Genomic DNA, 25,470 nt, shown 5'->3' with positions numbered 1-25,470 from the left:
TTATTTCTCAAAATATTTAATTTGTAATTTCTAAAGGCAAAATGATGGGATCCTTCCTTAGAAAAAAAGAAGGAAATTATGGAATATTTTTAATTGTATGCTCTAAGTGTGATATTAATAAGTAACTAAAATTTCAAATATGATTACAATATAAATGTTTCCATTTCCAATTTTTAGTGCAGGCCTTTGTATTTAATTTTATAGTTTGTTTTGAAGAATTTCTCTAAAATTTTTTGATAAATCATGACTTTCGTTTTTGTCTTAATTATGCAGTTGTTACATGAAAATTAAAAACTTGTCATTTTGTCAGACTTAAACAAAAATTTTCCCTTTTACTTTTTTTTTGAGTCGTTTGAAGCTTTAAATAAACAAAAAATATTTTGCTGTAATCACCAAGGTTAAGATTATCTGAAAATTTCAAAATAGACATGTTCTTTATAGTACTTCCCTAGAATTAAAATCTTCATTTGCTTTAAAACAGGGAGTCTTTTTAAATAACAAATTAGCATTTCTATTCTAAAGTAACTTTGTGAAATATCTCCAAGAAAGATTGGTGATACTATATGTCTATTTGCAACAGAAGTAACACTTTCAGTTTAATCACAGTTAAGTGCCATGAGCTTTCGATCTTTCAACTTCTTGCTGAAATGTGGTCAAAATTTCAGAAAGCTGATCCTAACCCTGTGAAGTTAATGTAAAGTTAGGATCCAGTCTTTCCACAGATTATAAAAGATGTAAAGTTTTTGTTATAAAGAATCTGTTTGTTATAAAGAATTGTTTTAAAATAATAATTTAAACTATCTTAAGTCTCCAAAAATGCTTCACATAAAAAATTTTCCCTATGAAATATTTTTCTGATTTTTCTCTCCTCTTCCTCAAGTACATTATAAATATGCTTGCTTCTAATTCCACACAATTCTTTTAATATAGTTTTAATCTAATTTTAAAACTAAATGTTACTTTATTTTAAATTATCCTATTAAGAAATTAATTGAATTAAGAATTTTTAGTTCTAAAATCTGATTATGAAAGAAGAAATCAGTTTAATTCTATGAAGGTGTGCAAGAACCTGCTTTTGCTAATAAACCCCTTTGGGACCTACCTAATGCATCGGTGCACTAAGAACACAATACTTAAACAACAGAGGAAACGAGTACGTTCAGAAAGCCCTTTCCGAGTTATACAGTTATCTCAAGCACATGTGCTAGAGTATTAGAACTCTGGTACTGAATGGTGTTAGTCTGCATAATCTGTTGCTGCAATACAGAGCTAAATATCAACAGAGCTTGTTACTGTTGTTTGGGTTGCTTTTATATACCAGTTTCAAAATATGTTTTGACACTTTATTATGTTCTGAATCAAGCTTCAGATGTGTGTAATGAAGGATGAAGTCTTTATCAGACTCCAGTGTATAAATAATGGAGAAGAGTGGTTTGCAAACGGTCTGTCTATAAGAGAATGGCTTCTGAAGAGCGTCGAGCTCTGATCTGGCACCATGCAAACGCCAGTGGAGGTGGAAAAGAAACTGAGCGTCCTCTCAAAAGGCACCGGCTCCTGCCCCACCCCTGTTTCTCTTTTCATCTTTCTTTCTCATTTGTCATGTTGTTTCCCATTCTTGGTTTGTAGGCTGAACCTTTTAAGAAGGTCGGGCACCCCTGATCCACTTTCCCTCACAGACCCTGTAATGTTTGGCTGTATTTTTATGTTTTTCAGATTCGAGTCAATCTGAAAGTCCCAGCCAGCCAAGTGATGCTGACATTAAGGAACAGCCAGAAAATGGTAAGTTGTGTGGGCTGTGGCTGCTCTATCAGAGTGCACAGCAGCCAGCAGCTGGCCCCGCACCTGGATTCTGGGCTCTGCCCAACAGGCGGCCCACGGCAGGAACAACTGAGGATTCAGAAATAAACTCAAGTAGAGATTTCTTTTACAAGGGCAAATTCTTTGTTCCTGATCACCCTCGCAGCCTGGCAGCCCCACCAGGCAACACTGGGTACTGTAAGGACCTTAATTCCCAAGAAAGGTGATTACTGGCACCTCATTAAACTATGAAAGGTGGGGTTGCTTTACCCAATCTGATGCTTTCACAGTGAAAAGGGGGACTTTTCCATGTCATTTTAGTTCCCTTTTTAAAGTGACAAATGCAGCTTTATCTTAATGAGTGACTTAAGGTCATTCATGGACAAGTACTATTGAGGTCTTTTAAGACCTTAACCGTTTGCTATTTGCTCGAAGAAAACCATCTTTACCTTTGAAGGATTTTGCCACTTTAAATTATTGAAACTAAAAGAGTAAGGATATAGGAGAATATGAAGTTCCTCAATTGCATAAATATATAAACTTCCAGTGGCAGAAACTTTATAAAAATAGAATGCATACTTTACGCATGAATATAATAGTATCTTGTGAAATATCAGAGTCATAGAATGTACTTCAAGTATAATAAAGATTGTCCTGGGTTGGAATTTTAGATTGAGGAAAACCATCCATATCAATAAAAACAGAAGTGAACTAGTAGTCCCTCTCCTATGCTAAATATTCTGTGAGTTACTTTCACAGATACCATCTCAGAAAATTCCAAAATGTTGTTTTTGCCTCTGTTATGTTGAATAGAATATGAAACCCCTCAGGGTATGGATTTATTTCTCTAAAATAGGGTAATATTACATACCTATGGAAGAATTAAATAAGCTAATATGTATGACTTGCTTATTGTGCCTTTTTTGGTAGCATTTGTCCTAAGAAACATACTGGCAGTAAGTAGGTATTATTCTTCCCACTTTTCTTGTCCTGTAATCCCACCATACTTTGTTTCTCATCTACTTCGAATGTCCTCATTCCTTGGCTCTGTCTTCCTTTTGTTTTCCCGTACATTTTTCCATTTTGATTTCCATCTGATCTTTTGGAAAAGAGAGGTAAACAGAATTACGTTGCTATCATGGGATGGAGGACTGCGCTTACCACATGAGATAGCCTATCACTGATTTTTCAGAATATGCTTCATTTCTTGCACCTGTGAAATTCTTTATTATGTTGCTGGACTCATGCATTAAGTGTGAACTCTGCCTCTCCTCATGCTGGTATTTTTGATGATATTTTCTTTATCAAACATGTTTTTTAGAGCAGACAGTTTTAAAAAAGGGGTGGGGGAGTCCTCTAAATGTTGGTTTTCAGTGTCGTAAATAGCTGCATATTATTTTTTGTTGGCATTTTACAGAGTGATATTTATAGACTAGTTTTGTTCTTTATTTTTGACATGTGGATGACGCCTTAAATGTTTCATTTTTTTTCATGTAGTGTCTTTATACATGATCTTCCTGAGGATGTATTCAGAGATACTCGTTTTATTTTCATTTTGAGAACCTCACAGGCTTAGGGGTGTGCGATTCACGTATTTTGGTCTGGCTGCCCCTCTAGCAGGCCTGCGATTCATCTGTCTTCATAAAATGGCCGACAAGCTGTTCACATGCAAATATAAATTGAGAGCAGGAGAGCCTGGCATGCCTTTCTGGAGCTGCCTGCAATACCGATATTGTGTGTTTTATTCCAAAAAACAACCAAGATCAAGCCTGGATTTTTCGGCCAAAGGCATGGCTATACTGGCCAAGTTTGCTTTTAACCCTGGATTACTTGGTCCTACCTCAAGGATTCATGGTACCATTTTGGGGAGATCATGCAAGTTCAAATAAAGTATTAGCATCTAAGAGATAAAGTAATAGATTCCTACCTTTCAAATTTCTATGTATTTCAAAGAAAAAGAAGTAGAAACTGCTTTGTCTTGGACAACCCCAATTGAAGAAACATCAGCATACTTGATTTCCTCCATCTGTCCTTTTTCAACCTCAGGTGAAGTTACTGGAAAAAAAATTACTTTATTCTGTGTCTTCCTTAAAAATACACAGAATCCTCAAAGGGCATAAATGAAGATTTCAGGGCAAGGTATTTACAGGCCTTAGATGACTGCTCTCCTATTGCTTTGAACATCCTGTGTCCCCCCTTCTTCATTTCTCCAGGTCGTGAAGATGAGTTCTGTTTGTTTTGTTTTTGATTTGAAAGCGGGAACTCTTATAGGTATATCAACAAAGCTCTGTGAAGTTTTGGAATCTTACTGGATGAAGAAGTGACAAACTCTGCTCTTCAGATGAAGTGAACACATAACTCCTTCCATATAAATCCATATATGTAAGGGAAAATAATCCTTTTATCCCAGCTCTTGAGAAAGGTAATGGGAAACGAATGCTGTTCCCCTAGTAAACCACGGAGACTGAACAGACAAATGGTAACATGCCGTTCCATCCAAACTGTAAACGAGGCCATGAAACTTTACCTAAAGTGGATGCAGCTGTTTCTTCCCTGTCCAACTAATCTGTTTTTTTTTTTTTCCTCTGTAGAGTTTTTGCTTTCTTTACTTGAAGTTCCTTAAGACTCAACTGTAAAGGAAAACAAATCTTTGTCCAGATTTGTTTTTAAATGGAAATTTCAAAGGAATTATTTGAAGCCCAGAGATAAAACATGAGAATCTCCGAAACTCTAAATTGGTACAGTGGTTAAAAATTCTGCCTCTGGAGTCAAATAGACCTACTTAATGTTCAAATTAAAAAGTAGCTGGGTAGTTGACTGAGTGAGCTTTTCTTTTTTTATATATACATGTATATTTTTAGTTGTAGATGGACACGATACCTTTATTTTATTTATTTTTTTTTAATGTGGTGCTGAGGATGGAACCCAGTGTCTCACATGTGCCAGGCAAGTGCTCTACCACTGAGCTACAACCCCAGTCCCTAATCTCAGTTTTCTTTTAAGTGAAATACTGAAGGACCCTACCTCCTGAGTACTAAAATGAGAATATGCACAGGAAACAGCTCAGTGCCTGGTTCAAATAAGGACCAAAGGGTAGCCAAGACTACTCTCTAGTTCTGGCTTGTCATAAATATAATGAGCACACATATTCAAGAGGCTAAAAACTGGGAGCCTTGGAGTGGAAGGGGATGGTGTCACAAGCAAGGCAAGACTTTTTCAGACTCTTTAGATACTTACTCTACTCTGAGATGTCAGAACATAAATTTCCTTCCTAAGTACCCATAATCCCCAAAATGCCACATCAATATCACTGTTCACTTCTGTCCTCACATTCTGCTCATGTCCCATGAGTCTGAGAATTAGCAAACTGCAGAAGTGATTTAGAGGTGATGGAACCTTCAGAGTGCACCCTCTAGAAGGAGATTCTAGAAAAAAAACTATAAACTATAAAACTAGCTTATTAAAAACTATAAACTGATTAGGGGTAGGATTCATGAAAAAATGCTTTTTTTAAAAACAAGTCTTGTATAGCATCTAGCTCTTTGCCTTGAACTTAGAAGGCACCTGGTATTTAATTTGCTCAATGAATAAATTTAAAAAGTAGATGAATGTGTTGTCATTGTCCCCAGCTAATTTTTGACTGTCTACTCAATGTTGAGTTACCAAAAGGTATTTAAGTGGAAAACAAAAACAAAAACGAAAAAACCACAACCCTCTGGGAAAACTGACAGTCTAATTGGGTTGTGGGGAAAGACTGTACAGACACATAAGCCATAAATACGTTAGATAAGTAGTGGCTGGAAGCCAGAGCTAGGGTGAGGTCGTATGGCCACCATAGATCAGGGTAAGCTCTCCCATGAGCAGGTGTGGTGAGCAAATGAATACTGCCCTATTAGTTTATACTTAATTACCAAAGGGAATGCAGTTCAGATGAAGTTCCCAGCTGTGATGAGAATTATTTAATCCTTATGCTTATTGTCAAAACTTCATCTCTAGCTTTTTAAGAGTTCCTGAAGGCTTTACTGTCTTAGGTTTTGGACTTTGACTTAGAACATCTATGCAAACCACCTTTGTGAATTCCCATAATGTACTTTGGCTACTATTGAAAGTGTTTGCGGGACTGAACATTTGAAGCTCTGGCTCTAGAGTTACGAGCCCTCTGCACAGTCGTCCTGATGTATTCTGTGGTACATCAGGTCAGTCATCTTGGAGGGAAAGCTCTTGAAGCAGTCCTCGTACTTCATTCATGCATGCTTCTTCTTTTCTTTCTTTTTTTTTTTTAACCAGGGTTTGAACCCAAGGACGCTTAATCAGTGAGCCACATTCCCAACCCTTTTATTTTTTTTTATTTTGAGACAGGGTCTCATTGAATTGCAGAGACTGATCCCAAACTTGCAATTACCTTCCTCAACCTCCCAAGTTACTGGGATTACAAGCATGACCCTCTGTGCCTGGGTAAGGCATGCTTCTGTAGGACCACGTGCAATTAGTGTCCGAGGCAACAGCACAGGCCAGTGTTGGCACTCTGAAAACGTGCTCCCTTCTGGGTCTCACCATCATCATTGAGGGTACCCTTAACTAAAAAATGTAAGATTACAAGGAAGAGAAAAGTTATATTCACAGGCATGAATCCCCCTCCCCCCACTTAGTATCTCTAATCATCTGCTTAGCCAGCCAATAATAAATTTATCTTAGTGGTTTTAAAAATGTGATATTTATAATAAGAAACCAAACTTGGTACTTGGGCTACTTTCTTCTTCAGGTTTAATTGTGTTTATTCCTCCTCATTTGTCTGGTAGCTGCGCATATGTTGGTGGTATCAACTCTCAGATAGGCCTTTTCAATCAGTGGAAAGCTATTAATCATGAGGCTTGCCCCAGATTTTGAAAATTTTCAGCTCTACCTGCCAATTTGAAAATTGCTCTGGAATATTGGTTGGATCTAGCTTTCATGTTCACTGTCTTTATGTCATTTCTGTCTTGAATTGTTAAACTAGGTATCTTAAAATGTAGCCAGATAAACCAGGAATGTATTTCTATCAACCATAATTGTCCGTATTTCACTAGTTTTTCATTTAACTCAGTTCTATGCATATTTAAAATACTTTAATGTTTAAAAAATAACTTGTAAGGCTACTGACTTCCTGACTTAAGATTTATATGTGTGATTCACTTTGTAATTTGGGAATGAGATAAGAAAACTATAAATCTCTATTTCTCTTTTAGATAAACATTCTTTCATCCGATAATATGCTCTTAAAAATTCAGACCCTCTGCTTAATGTTTTAAATTGCTTTTTACTATCTCCTCAAATATATAGTAGATATATTGCAATGTTATATTGCAATATTAATAAATAGTGGGAAGGCAGAATAAAATTTATAATTCCAAAATGTAAAAGTCATCACTGCTGAAGGGACTGTTTTAGGAGCTGTTTTGATTAATGTGTTATTTTAAGTTGGGTCATTTTAAGAATGATGAAGGCCGTGCAGCCTTGCGGTTTTCATTTTATTGGGAAAGTAGGAGTGTTCTAGCACCATTGACTTGTAAATACAGTCTATCAATATTTCATAATTTGCATGACTTTCTTTTACAATTACCTAGCAACAGTTATTCTCCGCAGTGTTCTTTCAAAAAACCCTGCAGGGACAGACACAGTAGAGTGACCACCAAAATAGCGGCAATAACAGTAATGATCAATATTCTAAAATATGTAAAGGTCCCAACTCAGGGAGACATTAAAACCTAAATGCCTTCTGGTTTCCAGCTCTGTGTAATTAAATTCTGACAGATGAATTTTCAGCAATGTGATGGAGCCAGTCTCCTTTAAGAGATCAGGGAACTAGAATGTGACTTGATCTAAAATTTTGGTTTGAAACTAGGTGAATCTGCTCTGTCAAGTATTGTTAGCAGGTGTGACCCATCATTGTTCAGAGACTCCTTAGAAAGGCCTCCAGACAAAGGAACACCCTGGGTCTTGCCTTGTGAAAGATGGGGTGCAGGTAAGGCTGAGGGCTTCTCCCATGTACTTCTACCATACAATGGAGTGTGCTGAGTTTACACAGGATCCTGGGTAGTTAAGGGGCCTTTGCAACAGAAAAATGGGGAGAGCGAGAGTTGTAGTAATTTTAAAGAAGTAATTATACCCTAAGACATTATGGGTATTTTTATTTTTTTGCATGTGGTACTGGGGATCAAAATCAGGCACTCATATATACAGTTTAGCACTATACCACTGAGCTATATCTCCAGTTCTTTCCATTTTTTATTTTGAGAAAGGATAGTTGCTTCACCAAGTTGCTGAAGCTGGACTTGAACTTGTGACCCTCCTGCCTCAGCCTCCCAAGTAGAGGGATTACAGACCTGTATTATGTTGCCTGGGCCATTATAAGCATTTTATTGTCCACACATAGAGGATAGCTAGCTGGCCAGACTTGAGTGTGGTTGATCAGTGACCAAAATGGGGACTGTTTTAGACCCTGTCCCCCTGATTTTCAAATTCTGAAGTTAAGTGGCTAATGATCTATTTTAGAGATCTTCCACTCCTCCACCTCCAACCCCTCACATACAAATAAATACTGAGGAAAGAAGGAAAAAGGAAAATTTCTTTCTGGTCCTCAAATTCATTTGTGGTTGTGATTCTTGTTCCAGCATAGATAGACCCAGGAGTGCTCATTGAATATGACATTCCAAGTAGAAAAATGTTTTTAAGTATTTATTTATAATTTATATGAGATTGTGCAATTTTATTCATAGATCTGGATTCTAAAAATATGAAAATGGGAAACAATACCATTTGTGTAGTATTTGAATTGGGCACAGTCAAGAAATCAAACAAGGAGCCGTCATCAAATCACAGTGCGGTGGAAGGTGCACCTGGTGCTGGCTGCAGCTCCATCTGCCATTGCTGTTTTCCCTGTGATCTATGCCTGGAGCCAGCATGACAGGACCCTTTGACAGCACTACCTTAGAAGGCTACTTCTGATGGTCACTTTCCCATACTTCCCCATCAATTAAAAATCAGCATGGTGAAATATCAGGGGGGTTAGTTGGAGTCAGGAATAATATATGAGCCTTCCCTGCTACAAATAATAGGGTCATTTCTGATTTGATATTTGAATGGGAATGTGTTGTTTTTAAGTGTGCATATTATTTTTTGGAAGGAGTTATCCATTTGTGGATAATATTAGTAAGCTGAATGTAATATAAATAATTTATTTGGGGATTTGGAGTCCCTAATCCAGATTGATTAGTTGTCTGCTAGAAAAATTCATGTGGCCACAAGGATTTTTGGCACCTTTTCTCCTTCCAGCTTCCTCATTCTTTTTCTCTTCTTCAGGTTTTGCTCAGCTCCTGGCAACTCTGCTCCCCTGGCATGAACTTGTCGTTAAGGAAATCTACTGGGATGTCTCAAATAGAGGCGGGGGAGGAGTGGTATTTACTGCAGATTACTCTGCTTCATCTCAGTTGTTAATTTCTATACTTGGTTGATTTTAACCCAAAGGGAACAAGGGAGTCTCATATGCCTTATCCACAGGCATCACATGGTGAATATTCAAAAAAGAGAAGTGTAAAGGATATTGTGGCAAGGCCCAGCAAAATAGGAATAGCCTTCCAATAATCTCTCCATGAAGGAGTCAGTGTTTTCTTAGATCTCTGTAGGTGTTTTGCAACCAGAGAGCTTCTCAGCAAGTAGCACTTGTAAACTCAGAGATGAACAAGAAGAAGCCAAGTCATAGCTTCTGAATAGGTCAAATTAGCAAAGAGTTGCCATTAAAACCCTGACGCTGAGCATCTGTTTAGGAAAATCAGTTGTCCAAGTCACTTAAATACTGGTACCATAGTTTTCCCATAAGCAGTTCAACAGATAATTTTCAAGGAAGTGCTGGGTCCATTTGGACCATGTGTTGGACGTGTTGAGGGAATATAGAGACGGATCAGGCTTCCTGCTCTTAAGGACCTGGCAGTGTAGGAAGAGGGAAAATAAATGACCATTCATTCATTCAACAGATAATTATCAAGTGCTTTCTGAGAGCCAGGCATCATTTTAGGCATTGCACTGAGCAAAACATACAAAATTCTGCTCTTAATTGAGCTTACTTTCTCAGGGGAGAAGACAGACAACAGTCTAACTAATAAACATGTAATATGCCAAATTATACTAAATGTTATGAAGGGAAATAAAGCAAGAGGAGGGGATAAGAGTGCAGGTTGTAGTGCCATTTTATAAGGGTGTTTAGGAAAGGCCCTTCTGATCCATTGACATTTGAACTGAGTCCTGTCAATTAACTAGTAAACTCAGCTAATATTAGGGACTTTTGTTCTAATAAGAGGTAATAGTATAAAGGGCCTGAGACATGCTGGAGGACTAGTCAGAGGTTGGTGTAGCTTGAGGGACATGAATGAGGGAGAGGGAGCTGGAGTAGGGGTTAGCAGGAAGCCACACCATACTGGACCTTGTAAGCCAAGGAAAAGACTTGGTAAATCCTTGATATACCGTGATATGCTTTCCTGAGGAATGCTCATTCTAAAACCATTCATTTCTTGATGAAGTAGATATGTCCTAAGCCCCTGGGATGTGAGAGTCCCTGTATTAGATGCTAAGTGTCCTGTGGTAAGCAAGGCAAGCTTAGAGTTCAGTGTGGTATGGTAGACAGTCTTAATTCATCGCATTGTAGAGGAAATGGGACTCTCTGGTCTATTCTTGGCAATATATTTTAGAACACTCCAGTTTTCCCTTATGCATGTTTTGCTAACAACTGAGTTATTGTATGGACTAGTTGGCTTCACATACCACTCTTGCAAATGATTCATCTTCCATAATGAAGGTCTAAATTGGTGAGGTTTCAGCTTAACCTTGATCTCATGACACCATTAGATTGTAAGCCCCCAACGCTCAAGAACATTTACCGCAAAAGGTGTTTTTGCTTCTTTAATAGTTGCCAGATTTAGCAAATGAAAATACAAGATGCCAAGTGAAACTTGAATTTCAAATAAAAACAATGAATAATCTTTAAGTAACACTTATACAAAAAGGTATTTGTTGTTTGTCTAAACAAGTCTTATATTTTGTCTGGCAACCCAGCCTCATCCTCCACGCTTTCCCATGAAGGTTACATAGGCAGCAGTAGCAGCAGCATGTGGAAAGGTTTCATTAGTCTGTGATGATTTCACCGATCACAAAGGGTCAAACCACTGGAATCTAACCCACTAAAAATGAAATCTGGGAAGAGTACTCCCGAGTTCCCATGACTTGGCTGCTTAAATTCCATTCCTCTCGCATCTCCTGGTACCTAGCCCAGTAGTTTTCTTGGAACAATAAGCCACTTGTCAGGCACGGTCAATAGGTACAATACAGAAAGTTGAGAGTCACTCAACCTGTGCAAGTAAGTGTAGAAGCTTAATTAGCGGGATATTAATTGAGTAAGCCATTGGGATGATATGTGAGTCACTCTCCCAAAGCAAGCGCAAGGAAGTATGTCTTGTCACAACATCTAGTTATTGGCAGACTATTTGCTTCTTGAAAGATGATAAAAATAGAAAAACAGTCAAATAATAGAGCACTGGGAAATTCCACTTTCAGAGGAGAAGTAGAGAAAAGGCATTCCAGATAAACCTAAAAATCAAAGGTGTTGTCTTTGTCATAAGCTGTGTGGCATGGAAACACTAAGTTCATGTGTTTTTGTGTGTAATTGGCAGTATTTTGCTAGAGAGGAAAAAACTTGTCTGAAAATATTAGAGAAATATGGCATGATATTTGAACCCTCTACCTTTAAGAAAGAATAATATTCATAGATTTAAGAAAAGAGGTTTTGAAAAATATAGTTAAATTCCATTGGACTTTAGAACCAGGTAACAACAAAAATAAAGGTTGTTATTTTCACGATAATATATCATACTAGTGTGTCAGTCCAAATAGCAGGTCCTGATGGGATTAGATGTGCAAGAGATTTATTGGGGCAACACCTATGAGATATAATGGGAAGGAGGCCAGAGTCGGCTGGAGAACCCTCAGACTGCAATACAGTTCTGACATCTAGTAAAGGAGAGAGGGAAGGCTGGGATTAGGTAGAAAGAATCCCAGACAACAGGGAGCTTCTAAGAAAGTTTTGGCCAGGCTGATGAAGATCCCCTGGGCCAAGGTCAACTGTTAGAAAAGTTCTCTGTCCCATAGAAACAGCCTGCTTGACCTTCTCCCCCTCAGTCATCAGCTGGGAGCAGCCTGGAGGAAGTGTGGCCTGCAAATGTGTGCTGGATCCAGAGGAGTGGCAGGTAGGGCTGTGAGACAAGCACGGTCCTTACAGCAGGTGATCTGAGTGACTCATTTTAGGAAGAGCTCTATGAGCTCTGTATTTGTGGTCTTATTTAGTCTTACTATAATCCTATGGAGATAGGTGGTGTTGTGTGTCTGTTTTCCAGATGAGGACATTGAGACACAAGGAATTTCACTTCCTTGCCCATAATCCAGAGATAGAAAGCTATTCAAACTCACTCTAGCTCCAGAGCCTGGTTGCTTAACTGTTACATTGTATTATAGAAAGGGTGAAATTCAAACTCTGGCTCCTTAATGAACTTCTTGATTTTACAAATTTAGGCAAGTCATTGAAACTCTTGGATCTTTGTTTCCTGGTATCACCTCCCTGGGAAATGTGTTTTTGTTCCTGTTTTCTTATGCATTCAAACAGTTGTTATCTCCGTTTCCTTCCTCTTGTTTTTCTCTCATCTAGGATTGGCACTCCTCCTTTATTCCTTCTTGTCTTCCCACATAGCTGCCTCAGCCCTATTGTGGCGCTCATAGGCTTACTTGTGTTCTTAGAACTGTGTATTTGCATGTGTGAATGTTTGCATGTATGAATATACGTGGAAAGTGCCCAGCACACGCAGCTGCCTATAGCAGATACTCTAATAGAGTGTAGTCCCGCTTCTCTCTCATTACTTCATTTCCTTGTGGACCTGTACATGGTGGTAGAAGACATCTTGTCCTTGTTTCAAAAACTTTTTTGGCAATAACATTTTTATGGAAAAATTATTACATTCTTAATGAACATTCTTTACTCTTGTATAGTCTCAAATATTATGAGTATGTGGTTCATTAGTGGCTATTTTTAGGCAGTGGACAAAATTTTCATTTGATCTTTCTGCTGGAGGTGGAGAGCATAGAATGAGATTAGTTGTAAGGTATTTATAGAAAATGCCATTATGTTTGTTAGGTGGCATAAAACAATTATGGTTGCCAGTAAATTTGAAAGTGTTTCAATTGCAAAAGATGCTGGAATGTAGTTTTATTGAAAACATAAAATGTTTATTTCCAATTCCCATTTTTGTGCAGTACAATAGAAATTTTTACCTCATCCCTTTCCTTTTAGATTTCTGAATTATTTAAAAGAATTGGTTATTTCTCCATTTCAAGTGAGCAAGACAAAGTTCATTAGGATATCTGATTCCTAGAATGTCCCACATCCACAGATCATGTTAACTCCATAGAGAGGTTTATCTTCTTTTAAAATTGCAAATGCTGTCTAAACTGAAAGCTTTTCAATTTAATGCATTGTTACAGCTTTGAACTATAAGGAATATCCTTACGACAGAAAGGGGGAAATGAGGCACCTTACTGGTCCAGCATTAGCTAGTTCTAAAAGTAGCAACTCAGATTCATATGTATGTTCTTTTGGTTATAGTGGGTTTGGAGACCCCTGCATACAGGTAAACTTTAGCATGGGATTTGACCTAGCATGGTTCATTACCAACTTGTACTCTTTGAAGGAAGTCAAAGGAAAACACAGTCTGAAAAGAAATTATGCATCCTTCCCCTAGAGAAATTATGCAGCCTTCCCCCTAAGGCTACAGAGACACATGAGTTTTGCTTTTGATTGTATGCTTGCGAACTCACCGGTTCTCTTACCCATACAGAGACTCTATTTGGCAGTTATAGTTTGCATTCATTCAATTAAAGGTGGAGGGAGAGCTGGATTATCAATTACTTAATACAGATGGTATATAGAATACTTTGAGAAATAGACACCACAAGAGAAAATTTTTGCAAGGTGTCCTTGATGTTGATTATGAGCAATACAGAAGTCTCTGCTCCAGACTGACCTATGATTAAGAGCTTTCAGCTTTCTCTTAGAGAAGAGGAAAGAGAAAAGCAGGTACCAATAAGAACCAGTAGAGTGATTATGTGTGGGCTGGGGTGGTAGCTCAGTGATAGAGCATTTGCCTAGCATGTGTGAGGCATTGGGTTTGAGCCTCAGCACCATATAAAGATAAATAAAATAAAGGTATTATATTCATCTACAACTAAAAAACAAAACAAAACAAAAAAAGATTGTGTGAGGGGCTGCCTATCCTCTCTATTTCCTTTTCATTCATTCTTTCTGTGGCTATTGTTGAATTCCGATCTATCTAAGCAGAATTGATAGTGAGGTCAAATGTTGAAGGCAGCTCAAAGTAGATTCCCAAAGCACTTGTCCACAGAAATTGATCAGGAAAGCATAACTTTGGAATACAGGATCCCTAACAAAATTTGACAGCCTGATCATATGGAATTGTGTAGAATATGTGACTTTAGGGACTCAGATCTCTTTTCTGTGTGGATTCTTTTTGTGCATGCATAGGAAAGGCAAGAAAATTGATTGTAGTCATATAATACTGTGTACTACACACTTGAAATTATTTGAGTGTGTTGTCTAATCTTGTCATAATAGTTCTAAGAGGTAGAGGGTGAGAAAGATAAACTCAGGGATGCTGAGACACATGCCCATCGTCAGCAACAAGTGAGAGGCAGGGTAAGTCTTATTTCAACTTTCTTGGATGAGCTTTGAGGCCAGAATACAGTTATGGTTACTGAAGTGCTTTGGAAGGTTTTAAAAAGCTTTATAGTCAACAATTATGATAATCTCAATTAATTTGTGTTGTTTGGTTTTCACTGTATTTTCTATATGTCCTGTTCCCCAAACCCAGGAAAATAAAAAACTTAAAAAGTAACTTGGCTTATAATGACATGTAATTATGTCATATAATAATATATAACATATAATGTACACTATGTTATAGTGTATAATAATATATAATAGTGGTAGGTAATTATAGAGGTGGCAGTGATAATAATTAGTTGAAACTAGATAATTCATCAGTTCTTTTAACTGAACACCAGCAAATGAAAACAGTAATATGTCACAATATGGCGAAGGTGAAAGTGATAAGAGACGATCTGCAGATTCCCACCTTCCCCTTCCTTGGGGAGGGCATGTGACCATCTGACATAGGTGCCTAGAGAGGGAGATGGCATGATGAAGATTTATTTATATGTTTACTTATTTATTTAATTTTTCTGTGCTGGGAATCAAACCTAGGGCTTCATGCATGTGAGTCAAGCATTCTACCACTGATCTATATACCCCCAGTCTAGGCTTAATTATTTAGATTTTCTAGAAGATTCAAAATAAATATAAAAAGAAGTCCCAGTGTTTTCTTCAGGTACCCTTAATGTGTATTTTGAGGCAACCACTATTCTATGTATGCTCTTTGGGCAGAAACTAGTATTTTGGTTTGATTCCAGTGTCTGACACTCAATAAATGTTTTTGGAGTGAATGGCAAGTAGATGAATGAATGAATGAATGAATGAAGTTTGCACTGAGGAGTTTCAAGTCTTTTAAGGGGAAATAATATAAAATTGTAGGTTCTTCCCCCCCTTCCAATTCATCTTTTCTTTAATCACTTATATTTATTAAATATATGTGCTAATCCCTATGCCATGCAGTTGGGTTATACATAAATGCGATGAGGACCCAGTACTCATCAAATACATAATCTAACAAAGGATGTGTAGGCAGGTATTTGACTAAATGTGACTATGGGCTCCTGGAGGTATTTGGATTGCGTTTGGGGCAGGTGGTGGAGTAGGTGCAAGTGCTAAAGGCCTGACAAGAAACAGCAATGCTGAGGCTACAGGTGTTCACAGAAGAGCTTATTAGGTACTTGATCTGAATTCTGAAGTGTATGTGTGCTCCCAGGTGTTAGGGCCTTCTTGTCCTTAGACTAAACCCTAAACCTGCTTCCACAACCAGAGGGAATCTAAAGCGCACCCCAGGATTTCTGCATGGTGCTGGGAATCCTTGCAGTTGCCTTTCCCTCTGTCTCTCAGTTCCTGCACCAGCTGAGTGGGTTTAGTTAGTTTACAGCTATCCCAAGCCACACAAAGCTCTCTTCCATGCCCTGTGCCCCACAGGTTGCACTTTGTGTTTCCATACTGCACACACATAGGGATTATGTGTGTAGCTAACTTTGGTGAAGGTGTCTGGAAATGGGGTGGGGAGGGAGCATGTAGGTAATGTCTTAGAACACATAAGTAACTTTACAGGGATTGTAACCAACTCCTCTTAAAAGAACTTAGGCCAGGCTGCCTGCGACCCGTTCTCTCTCTTCTCTGTCCTTCTCTCTTTCCCTGTCTATTCTGAACCTTTTCTGGTTCTTGTTTAGTGCTAAATGCAGAGGAGTTTCACTATCTCTTGTTTCCTTGAGTTTTGCAAATTTATATTCTTGGAAATCCCCTTTTTAAAGAAGAGATGTACCATAAAGGTATTTTCCTAATGTACAGATTCTAGTACATTTTTTTTTTTAATTTTTTTTAGTTGTCAATGGACCTTTATTTATTTATATGTGGTGCTGAGAATCTACCCCAGTGCCTCACACATTAGGCAAGTGCTCTACCACTGAGCCACAACCACAGCTCCTAGATTCTAGGACTCTTGATAAAATAATAAGCAAGATTTGCATTTCTTAAATGTGGGAGAGGGAAGATGCAAGACCCTTGTTAAGCAAAGGGAGCATGCTGAGCAGAGGCCTGGGGCATTGAGAACCCAGCATGGGAGGCTGCATTTAGCTAAGGCATAGTGTTTAGGAACTGTTTCTAATATACCAGTTGTATCATGTTTAATTCTTGGATGGCCAGTCACCCAGCGTGTTTCTCTTGGAGTGGAGCTTGCTGACTGCCTGGCTGACAGCTAGAAAGCATCCATAAATGAGAGATGGAGATGAAATTAAAATGTGACTTCTTTGGCATCCACCTTTCGAACCTAGACCTTCCCCACTTTACTCTAATTCAATTTAGTAGATGTCGGATGGAAACTAATACAGTTAAAAAGAACTTCATGTAATCTCACTAACATTCTTAGAACATGATGCTCAAGGTTCTCTGGTCAAGGATATTTGCATTTGCATTTATAGAGTAGTTAGAGCCAGGATTCTACGCGTGTGAAAAGACCTTGCTTTGAGAATGACATTTCCAAGCTGTCAGAATCTAATGTGCTCAAAGCTCAAACCAAAATGGCCTTTTATTCTGTAAATATTGAAGAGAAGGCTTAGTTAGAATGGCAGTGGTGGATTCACCAGCTAGGTTACTAGCCTTCTGAGCCAGATTCGGAAAAGGCCATTTGTTGAGTTAAAAATAATAATAAAATTCAAGTCTGAGAGGTGTAATGAGAAAGTATTAAGAGCAGTTAGAATCCCACGTTTTTCTGCTGGCCAGTTTGACATTATTTAGTAACAAGGGCCATTCAGGGTATCGGCACGTTTCATGCATCTTTGTCACTTGGCTGTCCTTATCTCCAGTTTCTTGCAGTTTACAGTGAATTATAAAACTCTTCACATTACATTCACTCGCTCAACCACTATTTACTTATAAACATCTGCTGAAGGCCAAATATTGTTCCAGGAGTTGGTGACAGGGCTGAGGAAGCTCAGAGAAGTAAAGCGATGTGCCTCAGATGACACTTGGATCAGCGGTAGAATCGAGGCTCTCCGTTTCCGGCCGTTGTGTTTCTACCACGTGATTACTCTGCTTTCTTAGACTTATTGTTTCTCCAGAATTAAATAAACTGAAATCAAAAAGTTACTTGAAAGCTATGGAAATCATGTCCTCCATTTACCCTCAGGTTGTAAAATTTACTTAGATTTTGCATTCATTTATTATACTTTTCACGTTACTATCTGTGTGATTCATGTAATAATCCTGAAAGGCAAACATTAGTGGATGATAAACTCCATGAAGGCAAGGACTGTTTCTTTTTCCCTTGCTGTTTTCTCCTTAGCCTGTCTATCACATAGTGTGCATAAATAAATGTCTGCCATAAATGCGGAAGGCCTCTATTGTGCCTTCCTGTGTCCCTGTTACCTGGTGCCCTGTGTGTGCAGCAGGGGTTCTCCACAGAAGTCTGCTGCTGGTAAGATGATACCTGATGTTGTCCATGTTCACTGGGCTTCTGTTGAGAGCATGTGGTTCCCAGTCTGTCTCTTCTGCAGAACCCTGTATCCATACTTACAAGTCTGCCTAAGCAGCATGCAGTTTTGCTTGCTATATTGTGATATGTTCCTCTGATACCTGCAGATCCCCAGACTGCTGACACACTTGGGAGGTACCGGGGATTGAACTCAGGGGCCCTTGACCACTGAGCAACATCCCCAGCCCTTTTATTGTATTTTACTTAGAGACAGGATCTCACGGAGTTGCTTAGCGCCTTGCTGTTGCCGAAGCTGGCTTTGATCTCAATCCTCCTGCCTCAGTCTCCTGAGCTGCTGGGATTACAGGCCACACTGGATAGTTTTGAAGCAGGGCATGAGAAGTTTGCTGCCAGCCAGCGAGGGAAGGGTGGACTTGGCAGGTCTAGGAGGGTTTTAGGCTTCACATTTGGCAGTCTTCTCTTTGTATCACCACCACCATCCTCATCTGCCCACAGCCAGCAGCTTCCCTGAGTGAAGCACCCGGATAGAATATTTTGTACAAGACAAGAGTTGGGTGTTGCTCATGAAAGTGTGGCAGAAACACTCATCGCATGGCAAAGTTGACCTGAAAGGATTTTTACAGTGTGAGAGGTTGAGCAGAACCAAGGAAGACAAGAATCAAATAGGAGTAGGCTGTATTAGAGTTTAAGCAAGACCTGTGTGAAAAGAAAGGCATTGCCCACGCCATATTGTTTCAGCATAAATACAGGTCACGGTATCTCTCTGGTTCTCTTTTTCATGATCGTATGAGGTGCAAAACATGGGTAGCAATGAGTGTGATAGTTGTTCTTACTAGAGGAGAGTGATTTTGAAAGGATGTGTGCAGCCTTCTACTTGTAGATTTGACAGATGCATGATGAAGAGGGTGGGAAACCTGGGCCAGGGCCTTGACTCTGCCATTTGCCTAGCTATGAAGTGCTTTTCAAATATTCATACCCATGGGCTGAGTTGTAGCTCAGCGCCGGAGTACTTACCTAGCATGTGTGAGACCCGGGTTCAATCCCTAGCACTGCAGAAAACAAAAATAAAAAGTCTCACCCTGATTTTACCGCTTACTCACTGTAACTGACCTTGGAAAAGGTACTTAATCTCCTTTTAGATGAGTTTCCTCATCTAAAAAGCAGACCAGAGATGGAAATGAAGGAATTCCTGATGACCAGAAACTATTACAGTAGCTCATTTTATATATGGCTTTATTGCTTATAAAGTGCTTTCAGATACATTTCTGGTTCCCCTGAAAAATACTAGGAGGCAGATGATATACTCTGCACTTTTTTCAACCATCTGTACACTTTTTCAGGTTGAATGTGGTTACAAAGCTCTTGCATGGGAAATAAGTGCTTCCTTCTGATGGGGAACATGTCTTACCGCTTGGACTTACACAATCTCACCCCTGTGCTTGGACCGTCCTAAGGATACTGAGGGGTATCACTCCTGTGTCTACCATGGCACCACTCTTGCCCTCTACTCAGAACTAGTCTGGCAATCCAAGATTTTCCAAGATTAATTTCTTAAAAAGTAAACACCCACAAATATCTCAGAGTCTAAATAAATAAATAAACGCACAATTTCTAACCATGATATTCCAGTTAATCCAGAATACATTTGAGGAATCTTTTTCGATTCTGTTCGTAGATCCGTGTTTGACTTCAGATTGACTCAAGTTTATTTATTCTCAAACTCCCTTGAATCCCCAGACTTTTTTCTTATTTGCAATGAGCATATTCAAACCCACTGACATTTGTGTCTGCTTTTAATTGACTTTTCCTTCAACTTCTTTTTCTGGGGGACAGTCAGCTCAGAGGAAAAGCAGTCTTGAACCATGCATATTCGTGGTTCTGTAAGAGACATTTCATTAGATGCTGTGGGTCCCAAGAACACCGTTGTCTCTAGCAGGTGTTTTTTGTATTCCATAACCCTAAAAGGAAATGTGTGCTTTCTTAAGGCACTGGTCTGAAAGGTTTGTTAAGCACAGAATTTCAATTCCTGACAACTTCTAATGTATGTATTTTAAGCAACCATTCTGGGTTTTTTTAATTTTTTTTGTTGTAGGTGGACAGGATACCTTTATTTTATTTAGTTATTTTTATGTGCTGCTGAGAATCCAATCCAGTGCTGCACACATGCTAGGCGAGTGCTCTACCACTGAGCTACAACCCCAGCCCCAATTTCTATTATTTTAGAAAGAAGGTTTAAGCACCTTCAGAGTCCAGCTCTTATCTCTGCTTTTGAGCCTCCATTTCTACTTCCTCATCAAACTTCCTGCCCACCACATACCTGTGTATTCAAGGTAACAACACTCACTTTAAAAAAAGAAAAAACTCATAAATTTAATAGAAAGGAAATATCTAATGTTTATTAGAAGGGCATGTTTACCTTTTCATGCATTGAACTGAATTCTTCTACTTCCTTTCTCAGAAAAGTCTTCCAGTGTGTCCAGGTAGAGGTGCAGTAGAATGGGTATGCTCAGTCATTCCCAAGAATGGTTTTTGCTCTCTGGTGTCTTCTGAGGAGGCTCTTACTGACTTGTGACATAAATTGGTGAGGAAGAACCTTCTCTGGTTAAATGGCTCATTTATTTCATTGGTCTGATGAAAGTTATACGAACCACAATGAATCACAACAATTACCAGTTTAATTCTTTTTTTCCTCCTATATTCATTTAAAAGGTTTGCTCTATAAATATAGGACCTGTAGATAAAAGGTTTCTCTAAAAATCACTCTCTTTTCAAGATGTTTTCATTAGTTGGTATTCATTTAAGTGGGTCCTACTCTGCATACCATTAAAGGTGTGTGTAAATGTTTTTATTGGTTTCTTCCCTATCTTCCACTTTTATATTTCCTCTATAAGAGGCAATGCCATTAACCTTAGCAGTGCTGAGTGTGATTGTCTTTCGATCAGCCCCATCATTGCAAACCACTGATCCATAGCTTACATTACTTAAACCACTGGTTCCTAAACAGAAAAATAGCCCCATTACCTTCCCTGGAATGGTGATAGGCTGTCTGAAAAAAATCCTTTCAAAAAGAAGAGTGAGCAGAAATACTCCCTAGATCCTTTGGGAATAGCCCTTTCTTTGATATAAGCATTGCAGTAGTAGTACCTGAGTTTCCTCTTTTAACTCTACATGAAACATTTATTGAGTGCCTGCTGTGTTCAGGGCACTGTTTAAAGACACATGGGTGATACAAAGATATTTCGGATGCAGTCTATAAGACTCAAGTTTTTTTTCTGCAAGTGATGGGCAGGTATGTGCCTAATAATAATGTAAGATAAATATGCCAAGTGCTGTTTAGAGTGAAACAGACAAGGTGCTCTGAGTCTGTAGAGGAGGAAGTGCTTTAATTTGGACTTCAGGGACAGGGAGTGGTAAGTTAGATCTCAACCAGTAGAGAAGGAGGTGGAGGAGGGTAGAGAGAGAAGCATGTTCCAAATCAATCAAACAGCACTACCAAAGGCACAGCAGGGTCTGAAAGTTTATAGTGAGCTCAGAAAATAGCCTGGTAATGTGATCTGATCAGTGCAAGGTAAAAGGAGTGGATTCTAGGAAGGAATGTCTGCAAGTCTGCATCTATGCTGTACTCTCTTTGATACTCCTTACAGCGTAATGGGGACTATCAGTACACACATGGCCATGGACTCACTCTCTGTCACCTGAGCTTGAGCCTTAACCCTATCCTAGCATGCAACCAGTAAGAATGGTGGTAGAACAGCATTGGATTGGGAACCTGGAAAACTGACTTTCATGCTGGGTCATCCACAAATTAGCTAGGATACTGGATTAAGTAACTGTTCATCTCTGAGCCTTGGTTTACTTTTCTATAAGTTAGAGATAATAACAGTTCCTGACTTGTGACTTAAGAGTTTTAAATGAGATAATGCAGAAAAGGTGTTGAGCAGTTTTCAGCATATAGCTAGTGTGCAAAAATGGAATAATTTTTAGGAGATATTTTAATTTCAAATTGCCATCTTAAATAAATTGTACTTTGTTTTAGTTTTTGATAACTTATAGCATGCTTGGCAAAAACCTTTCTGTTTGAAGTGATTTTTGCATTAATTTATTGTAAAAGAGCACTCACTTGTGTTTGTAGAGCAGGTATTTTGAAATTTTTGAGACTTGAGCTAGTGGAGCTGTATTTTCTTGCATATCTAAAATAACAGTATAATAGAGCTCTTGTGCATTGCTTAATAATTGTTCTTGCATGTTCCAGTGGGTTTGTAGACACTAAAGGGACATAGTCTTTTCTAGTTACATTCTGAGTGCTGAAGTTTCTTTCTCTCACAGTTTCCCCTCCTATATCTAGTGACTCTAAAGATTCCTCAAGTCATTATCACAATTTACTGCCACTGCAGCAATTTTGCATCTTGATCTTTTCTTTGATTAGTATTTTACCTTCCTTTCCAATCTTTTGAACTCTCCTGTGAACTTTGGAAAGAATCAAGCGTTGGGACTCTTGATCTGGGTCTGTCTTTCGCTATGGAGAAGAGAGTTTAAAACTGATATTCCCCAAATGGGGTCACTGCCTCTTTAATTTTTTTTTTTTTTTTAATTTAATCTCCAAGTCTGTAGAAAGGAAGCTTTCACTTAAAGCCCAACCTTTAAGAAAAGCATTTTTTATTAAAGGAAAATCTTAATGGGGAGAAATGTAGATAACAAATTTGAGAAAAATATCTGGCAACAGAGACTTCTCCAAGTTTGAAGCGCTTTGTGAAATGTCTGACAGTCTGAATGGAAAATTACTAAGTCTGTTTCCTCAAGATAGACTTGTTTGTACGGCGACTCAAGGTTTAAATGGCAGAACAGTAGGTACACACGTTGTACTTACAAGCTGTGTTTGTATTACAATGCTGTGTTTTTAACCTCGTCTTAGCTTGGAACACAGGCGGTCAATGTCTTCGTTCTGTGCTTCCTGGATTATTAGTGAGAAGCCCAGTTGTATTTAATATCGGAGCCAGTGCTTCCACTAAGAATTTCTTATCTGCTAGACTTTCACTTCTGTTTCAAATGAAGAGTATTTTAAAATTAGATATGAATCCCATACTCATGAGATCAAAGAGTTTTCAAATATCTGATGGTTCTTGAGTATATTTTTACTTTGTAGAGTCCCAGCAGGGTCTAGGGAGCTTACATAAACCCCAGTTCCATGAGTGGACCTAGTCCTCTCAACAAGCAAATGAACTAAGAATAATGTTTTTAAAAATTTGGGGTGGGAAGAGAATGTAGCTCAGTGGTAGAGGCCCTGGGTTCAATTCCAGCAACACACACACACACACACACACACACACACACCTTATTTCCAGTTATTTTGTACATTTCCAGCATTGCCATGCTTACCAATAAAACACGGTTCATCTTGATTATATTTTACATCCTGTACACTATCTCGTGGGGTCCCTTGCAGATCTTCTAACAATATGATATTCAAATAGATCTATGCCTGCTTTCCTAGAGTATGAGTATTAAGCATATCGAATTTTTAAAAAATTGACATTTAAGAACATTTTAAGAACAAGGCCATTTAGAAATTAAATTCCAAGAACTCCAAATACTCATTGCATTAGATAAAATAATGTTATAAAAAGTGCCACGGAACATGAATTTTTCTATATGTTTATGAACAGCCCACAGGATTTGTTGAATTCATTAAAATAATCCTCTGAGATGAATAATCCAGTACAACCAATTTCATTTCTGTTATAATGGTTCTTTTTCATGAAAATAATGTAATATGATCCTTCTAGTTGCCAATCTTACAAACAGATATATATGAGTGTGTGTGTGTGCATGTACGCATGTATATAAACACAATTTATATAAACATTAATGGATATAAGCATAAATGTATTTGTATATACAAATGGAGGTTTGTACTTAAACCTCCATTTTTATAAATATTGGTGACTTACAAAAAGAGATAACAGTAAAATGGAAAAAAATAGATGAAAAGTGAGTGTTGGGAAATATAGAAATTAAAGTAGAAAGGTAAAATCAGAGAAAAGATTGAATAAAGACTCTACCATATGATTCTACATGGTATATAACTTCCAAATTCCCTGACAGCTGATTATGTGACTCTTATTACTCATGAGAAAGTAAAGGCCAGTACCTTAAGGGAAGAGTGCTCTCCCTGGCACTTAGTTCTAACGTAACTCTCTCAGGTAGAACTCTGACAGGGAGACCCCCAGGGACATGGTTGCAGTCAGCATGGCTGAAGTAGAGGCAGATTTGGTAAGAGCTTCTCTTAGGGCCCACCAACTAGAGGCTGAGAGCCCAATACAAATACATAACTCAAGGAAAATAATGCTGAGTGATCCACGAAGGTAACTTCCTTCAAATCTATCAGGAAATATTTTAAAACTAGAGAAATTTTTTGTCATTGAATTTATAAAATCTAGAAAAGGTAGGTCTTGTGGTCTTCAAATGATTTTAACTATTTCTCATAGCCAGACTTTTGATTAAAGCTGAACCACAGACAGTTGACATTGATGTTTTTTCAAGAACTGGTATTTGTTTAAGGACTAGATCCATATGCTTTCCAGAGTAAACAAGCAATGTTGGTCTCAAAGAATAGAAGCTGAAACTCTAAGAAGACTCTCTCCTGGGTACAGAGAGAGCAGGTATTTACCCTTGTGCTTACTTTTCTAAAAATATTTTTATTGGAGATTATAATTATACATAATAGTGGGATTTGTTGTCACATATTTGTACACCAACACAACCTACTTGGGTCATTTTCATTCCCTGGCACCTCTCCTTTACCTCCCCTTGTGCTTACTTTTAAAGGTACCAAAAAAAAAAAAAAAAAAAAACCAAATTCCTCTTGAGTATCTTCCTAATTGCTTGAAGATTCCTTTAGGCATGGATGATGTCTGTTGTTGTTTAAAGAAAAATCAGGTTTAGAATTCGGAGTGCAGGTGGGGAAGGATCATGCTGATTAAACTTGTCTCAAAATAGAAATGATTGATTTAGATTTTTGTCTAAAAGCAGTTTTACTCTTAAAGAGGAGTGAAAGGCAAGGTCTCGGCTAAGCCATGTCACCTAGGTGCTTGTTGGTGGCACTAAGCCATTGTTGGGTTGGTGACCTTTTCTCTGGATCTTGTTCTTAGTGCTCCTCTGAGAAAGAACTTTCCCATTTATGATAGCACTTGGGCACACAACTGTTACTTAGGACCAAATGGGTTATTGACAGGTGGGCCATGGTAGGTATGAAGCTATGTGTTTTGACAAGAGTTCTCTCCCTATGCAGTGAGTGGAATTTCTCTTTTGACTGTGTTTCTTCCTAGGAGAGGGGTATGGACTAGTACCTCTCAGGTCCCCTCACCCAACATAGTCCAGAAAAGCCCTTGCTCATAGTAGACGCTGTATGAAATGTAGTAATGTTCATATATTGTGA

At 38.3% G+C, this 25,470-nt stretch overlaps 1 protein-coding gene across 5 annotated transcripts in view; it reads left to right on the top strand.

The window, feature by feature from the left end:
• The window catches only part of Nfia (nuclear factor I A), a 354,467-nt gene that overhangs the window by 183,817 nt on the left and 145,180 nt on the right, over nucleotides 1-25,470 (top strand). For all 5 annotated transcript variants that reach the window (XM_047553764.1, XM_047553773.1, XM_047553745.1 and 2 more), the window contains one exon: nucleotides 1,714-1,779. In XM_047553764.1, the coding sequence (XP_047409720.1) occupies nucleotides 1,714-1,779 (66 nt within the window). The remainder of the gene's footprint in view (nucleotides 1-1,713; nucleotides 1,780-25,470) is intronic.

Source organism: Sciurus carolinensis, chromosome 1 (assembly GCF_902686445.1).
Source record: "Sciurus carolinensis chromosome 1, mSciCar1.2, whole genome shotgun sequence".
NCBI classification, from domain to species: Eukaryota; Metazoa; Chordata; class Mammalia; order Rodentia; family Sciuridae; genus Sciurus; species Sciurus carolinensis.
This window is presented reverse-complemented; position numbering and strand designations above follow the sequence as displayed.